The following is a 6709-nucleotide window of genomic DNA, read 5'->3' on the forward strand; positions in this document are numbered from 1 at the left end:
ATATGGGCAATGGTCCACATGAACCAAGCTAATCCCTCCCTTTTTTTCGATAGTGGTAATGGAAAGTGAATCACTTTCTTCATAGTAAAAAAAAAATCCTTCTTTTGACATTACTTTTCAGTTTTCATTACCTATTTCTAATTTTTACTATAATCTTACCACCATGCATTTTATAGAACAGAAAACTATAAATAAATAAATAATTCATATTTACATAACCCTCAAGTCAAACACACATTTTCTCTACCAAATAGGCTCTAATTATATTTATCCAAAAAAAAAAAATTATGCAAGGTACTAATAGCTTTCCCAAAAAGGAAAAATCTGGGAGTTCTGTGGTTTGTACTTTGTACCTCACATAGCAAAATAAATGAGATTCTCTTTAATAATACTTGTTAAATACATTATTCCCTCCTCCCCTCAAAAGAGAATATAACAACTTGTAGATTGTTCTGAAGAAATACATTGAAAATTTTCAAAGTGATATAGCTTAACTAAGCTGAATCACTCAGTTGGTTCCTTAATTGGCTTCCCTCTCTCTCTTAGCTTGGCTGTCTCTTCTTTCATAGCTTCCTTCCTTTTTCTGCTGGCTAGAACTTTTGCCTGAACACCACTCACATTGGGGTCTTTCTTCTCCTCCGGAGGTGGTGGCGGAGCCCTTCTGGCTGCTGCATTTGCACTCTGATCACCAACATTCAAGCTCAGCATTGCACCAGCTAAACCCAAGGTCACAGTCCTACAACATGAACGTATCACATATATGTTACATGTATATTATATATATCTCCTAATTAAAGAGCTACATTTATATGGTATATTGCCTTATATGATTCCGCATTTCTTTCTAATATAAAAATAGTATAAAAATTTGGTTGATTTAAGCTACATTGCCTTTGTTTATTTGTAAAACTAGTTTCAATTCATTGTTTCTTTCTCTTTTTCATTTCACAAGGCAATTAAGATTATAATTCATGGATTAAACTAATATCAAACACCATGCATTTTAATATGGCAAACTATTTTTTGTCAATGTTTAATTCTTGAATTTTGTAAACTCACCACCAAATAAGTTCCAACCTTGAAAAAAAAGACTACGTACATAGTCATATGTACATTTTACATATATACATAAACATGTACAGTAAAAAGCAAATTTAGTAGAACGAACACCACATACCTTCTATGGACAAGTTTATCATGTAGGTCATCATTGCAACCTTGATGGCAAGCCCAGACTCTTCGGAACCCTAGAGATGGAGAATAAGTCTTCCTTTCTAGTCTTGTTGAGATGGGCGTTGGAGGACATGGTACTGGGGATATTGAATGGCCCATGACTCACCTCTCTGAGTTAAATTCAAAACCAGAAGGCACTTTCTTTTTAAGTCAATTGTGCTGATGTGGGAAAAATTCTAGGAAGTAGATAGTGTTTGGAGCTTAAGATGTTAATGAGAATGGAAGTCCATTGGCTGGTAGCAGATAAGGTTCCAAACTTGTGGACCCTTTCATATCTTTTTAGTCTCTCTTTATTTGTATGACCATTAACTAACCAACCAAATTGACTGCATCATATTGTTTCAAAATGTTTTTTTTTTTTTCGAGTATTTAATTATTTCTTTGAATATCTTCAAACCTCCCTTCTCTCACACACTGGGTTAATATATAAATGAATCTCTTAAAAGTAGCTCCAAAATGTTGAAAAAGCTTTTAAACCCAACATTGTTTCAAAATGTTTACTGCTATATGTATTGGTCTTTGGCTCTAGCGGAAGCAATAGAGTTAATCACTTAAAAAAATAAAGTATTTTGGTTATTCTGCAACCTTGCCATTTGAAAAAGGATTTATTTTTATTACCGCAGATAATATAATTTAGTGTTGCTCTTTCCCGTACAGTTCTGTAATTTGCAAAGTTGACTGTAGACAGGAAACAATACTACAAACACAACACAATTTATAACAAATTTCACAACTATTCACAAAACATATTCTTATTAGTTAATCGTAACTTTCACATTAAACCACCCTTAATTAGTTGATAGTAACATTAAACCACCCCTAATTAGTTGATAGTAACTTTCACATTAAACTTTTTTTTTTTTTTGGTAGACACATTAAACTATTATTGACATCAATTTTATCATCTAGAATTAACAACATTTCTCCAAATATTACTCTCTACTGCTTTCACTTTGCATCATTACTTTACATAAATCACACAACAGGGTAGCATTAACATTGTCTCTACAAGTATTACCCTCTACTGCTTTTACTTTGCACCATTACTTCACATAAGCGTTTTCGGCCTCGTTTTTCTTTTTTGTTGGATACTGCTTTGTTTCAATCATCTCCATAATCATGCACGTATCGCACAACAAAATTCTGCTATGGGCCTAATTAAAACGCGCCGAAAATAAACGAAAGGCCTCACCAAAGCAGGCAATTCAAAGATTGAAAATAAACAGAAGGCCTCACCGATTACCAATTAACAAACCCAAAATTTTAGTTAATACCAAGAAATGTTGTCAGAAATTAAGCAACAAATAACTAACTTGAAAAGAAACTCTACAAACTTCTCATTTTACTTGTGCCCTTTTTTCGTTCAAATTTGGATAGATGTTATTTTACTGTTTGATCAAAAAACTTACTTTTCCTACACAATTTTAAATCACAAAATTTTAAATTTAAACATTTAGTTAATGAAATTGCACTTTTATCTTCTTAAAATTTTGCAAGGATAAAGAACATAATAAAAACATTCAATCCCATTGTAAAATTTTCAAAATTTACACTCAATATAAAGATATTTGTCGAGTTTGAAAGGTTTTTCTCCAATCTAGATTAAAGAGAAACTTTGTTCCTAACCAATTCTTTACAAAGGCATCTACAGCACTCAATTCAAGGGAAAAGCACAGGAACTAGGATCAACAACGCAGGAAATTCATAATATAAAAGATAAGCAGTATTAAATAGTATGACAAAGTCAAAACTGTGATATAATTGAAGCAAAACTAACATTCATATCTAGTTAAACATCTAGATGATGAAAGACAACCTGCAAAAATAACATTAAACAAAAAGAAAAACACAGCTAGGTTCTCAGTTGAGTTGACAAAAAAACAAAATGTATCATGGATAATCAACAAATATAAAGCACTGAATCCAACACTACTTTCACTCATCATCCTCATCATCATCATCAGCTACGGAGTTAAAAGCATTCAATCTCTCAATCAATTTGGCCTTCCTTTCCTCGTACGAAAGCTTCTTCAAGTTGAACCTGTTAAGGAACACATAGGAATTGTCAAAACTTATCTGATTAAGACAACACAAATAATAAGAAAACATTTTTCCTGGTATTGATCAAGATGGGGTTTAACAGAACACATTCGATTAAAATAGCAAATATTTAAAAGTATTCATTTGAGATTTTGATCAGAAGAGCACAATAAACTTGTTACATAATATATGAATATATACACGGTAACACAACAAAAACATCACAAATAAATTAACAATTATCCTCACCTCTTGTGTTCCTTTGGAGGCTGTTTCTCAGACTTCTTAGGTGTGGGATCTGCACGGATGGCAGCATGAACCTTCTTGTACATCTCTTCAATGCTATCAGCCTCAACTCCCTTCTTGATGTATTCACTGAAATGAGATTGGTATTTCTCTGGTTCATCTTCCATCAAAGTCTGGAACCAATTTAACATAACAATAAAAATTTAAATCATATTACAATATATTATAAGAAAGGCAATGAACAAAACAATTGAACAAGCTATGAGAGATCACAAAATCTGAATTCATACCCTCATATATCCAGCAACATGGCCCCCAAAGATGTATTTGCGGTGAACTTCAGCATCAAGATGCTTACCATCACCCTTTCCAAAACCAGCAAACCTCTTCTCACTGTGGGGGATATCCAGACCACCATCAAGAGCACCCTGTAATTATTTAGGATTAACCAGATCATGCAACAATTAATTAGTCATTATGACATATAGTGAACCAAGGAGGTTACAAAAATACAAAGCTCTGATTTAGTGATATACCTTGAGGGCACCAAAAACACGGTTTCCAGTTGTTGTCTTTATAAGACCAACATCTAGGAGAGCGCGGAATGGCCTCCTGGTGTCTGCGGGCTCAACTGAGTAATCCTCCCCAGTAGCCTAAAGGCAAACAAATATGGACTCATATTTACATAAAGGCTTTCACAACAAAGCAGTGAAAAGGATAACACTTAATATGTAAGACAGGAGCAGAGAATGCTACGCATATGTGAAAGTACCTCCACATTGCCTTCATATTCAACATCCATCTCAAGTGTTTTCAAGACACGGCGAGCCAAGAGGAGTCCAGTACAGTAAGCTGAATGCATTACCACAGTGACAACTCATATTAACACACAACTCATATTAACACACGCAAGAAAAGTTGAAAAGAAAAAGGAAAGAGCATTCAAAGAGCCACGACTGAATTACCAGCAGCATAATTTGTAAGGCCAACTTCAAGGCCATATCGTGGCAGCTCATGGGAATAAGCTGCAGCAAGAACCAAATCACCAGCAATGCTAGCAGAGATGATTTGTGCAGTTATATCTTTGTTGGTCTAATACCAAGGTTAAGGTTCAAATCACACAAAAGATACAAACAACATAATCCAGAGATACAATACAAAAAAAAAAACCCCTTTCAAATGAAACTCAACAAGAAAAGACATATTAGCCAGTACTACAAACATACCAATACTAAGAATATACAACAGATACAGACTACATAATCCCATAACATTAGAGATAAAATACAGCAAAACCCCTATTAAATGTAACTAAAAAAAAACAACACATCAACCAGCATTGCCAACAAATCAAATACTAATAAGCAACAAACCCTAGTATAAATGCTCTAAACATTGACAAAAATCGCAAACCAATTAATTTGCCATACCAACTGTTATGATCATGGGTGTTTCAACAATGAATTCACGTAGAATAAGTGACCCATAATTACAATTATTATTATTTTTAATTCAGTTCTTATAAAAAGAAGACAACTAAAAAAACACAAGCTTCAACAAAATGTAAACCAAACAAAAATCAACAAATCAAGAAAAAAAAATAGACATAACAATAAAATTATAAATATTTAACTATTTAAAAGGATACAAAACGAACAACAAAACGATACTTCGGGGTGTTGTACTTGTTCTTGTCCTGGTTAATCAACCGAACCCTGGCACGGTAGTCGGTCTTACCCTCTGTAAAACATTCGAAGACTCATTCTTTCAGATTAAAACAAAACACAATACCCAAAAAGAGAATGAACTCCGAATCATCAAACCAAATACAATACAATAAATTACAATACCTCTTCTTCTCTTGAACTTAACCTGAAACCTCTTGAAGTAGGCCTTGGTTTTCTGAGCTTTCACGAAGGCCTAAAATGAACAAACAAAATTTCCAAAACACCCATTTAGAAATAACCCCATATTCCGAGAAAGCAAGCAAAACCCATATCAGAAAACAGCAGATCATATCGTAGAGCCTAAGATTCCCGACCATTTTCCCAGCAACCAAACAAAACCCATATCATAAATTGTACTAACAAACTAACCCCAACATTCATAGAATGAAAAGAAGAAGCTAAAGACAAAAAGGAACAAAACCCTTTTACAAAACCCATATCAGAAAAACAAGGGATTCGATCATAGAGCGTAAGACTCTAGACCATTTTCCCAGCTACCAAACAAAACCTATATCACAATTTGTACTAACAAACCAACATAACATGAACAAACGTATAAACTATATGAATGAAAACCCTTTTACAGTTTGAGAAACTCACCATTGCTGGATCTGAGACTCAGAGGAAGAGAACGAGAGACAGAGCGAGAGAGAAATAAACGGCTCTGCGTTTGTGAGAGACTGAGTGTTATAAAAGAGCGAGAAATATAAACCCTAGAGAGAGTTCTGATCAACGGATGAGATTAATTTGTATGGAACTAACGGTGGAGATTTGTTTCGCGCTAGGGTTTTGTGGTTTTTATGAACACGGTGGCATTTTGGTCATTTTGAGGAGTCGAGTGGAAAGGGTTTTGTGGCTTGCTGCGGTCGAGCTCACGTGACTTTGAGGAAATTAATACTATTTTTTTATTTAATTAAAACAATTTCAGAAATTAAAGATATATTTTAATCATATTACTAATTTTGAATAATATGATAAATAGTAAAAATTAAAGAAAAAAAAATTGAAGTAATGACAAATAAACATCATACAATTCCAATTTTTCACAAAATTAAATATTATAGTAAAATAATAAACAAATCAAAAAATTATTTCAATTACAAAATTTATAAACAATTTCAAGATGTTTAAATTTAAATAATTTCATAATATTATAATTTGTATTCCAGTAAAATTTTGTCTTAAAATATGATTTGTGTAACTTGAAATAACTTTTGTTTTTTTCATTATAATATTTGGTTATAACTTATAATAAAATAAATGATATTTGAGAATTAATAAAGTCATGATCATAGTCATCACGAATATGGTAGCAAGGTTAGAATTAGAATTGCATCAATTAGATGTCAAGACGGCATTCCTTAGCGATGAATAAGGAGAATAAAATCTATATAGAAGGTACAATTCATATGATTAAAGGACACTAAGAATTTTGTAGTTTAACTATCATTTCATGGTGTTCA

The 6709-nt window shown here is 32.8% G+C and overlaps 2 protein-coding genes across 2 annotated transcripts; both read right to left on the reverse strand.

Annotated features, from left to right (window-relative positions):
* Window positions 1–246: 246 nt before the first annotated feature.
* On the reverse strand, window positions 247–1520 carry LOC112040440 (uncharacterized). Its single transcript, XM_024073335.2, has 2 exons — window positions 1178–1520; window positions 247–736 (listed from the first exon to the last, which is right to left on the reverse strand). The coding sequence occupies exons 1-2, from the start codon at window positions 1330–1332 to the stop codon at window positions 505–507; spliced, it is 387 nt and encodes a 128-aa protein (XP_023929103.2). The 5' UTR covers window positions 1333–1520; the 3' UTR covers window positions 247–504.
* Window positions 1521–2959: 1439 nt separating this feature from the next.
* LOC112040514 (large ribosomal subunit protein uL18) lies at window positions 2960–5970 on the reverse strand. Its single transcript, XM_024073405.2, has 9 exons — window positions 5847–5970; window positions 5370–5439; window positions 5168–5259; window positions 4485–4611; window positions 4292–4371; window positions 4056–4172; window positions 3810–3947; window positions 3523–3692; window positions 2960–3274 (listed from the first exon to the last, which is right to left on the reverse strand). The coding sequence occupies exons 1-9, from the start codon at window positions 5847–5849 to the stop codon at window positions 3169–3171; spliced, it is 903 nt and encodes a 300-aa protein (XP_023929173.1). The 5' UTR covers window positions 5850–5970; the 3' UTR covers window positions 2960–3168.
* Window positions 5971–6709: the final 739 nt, after the last annotated feature.

This window comes from Quercus suber, unplaced genomic scaffold (assembly GCF_002906115.3).
Source record: "Quercus suber isolate HL8 unplaced genomic scaffold, Cork oak 2.0 scaffold_9, whole genome shotgun sequence".
NCBI classification, from domain to species: Eukaryota; Viridiplantae; Streptophyta; class Magnoliopsida; order Fagales; family Fagaceae; genus Quercus; species Quercus suber.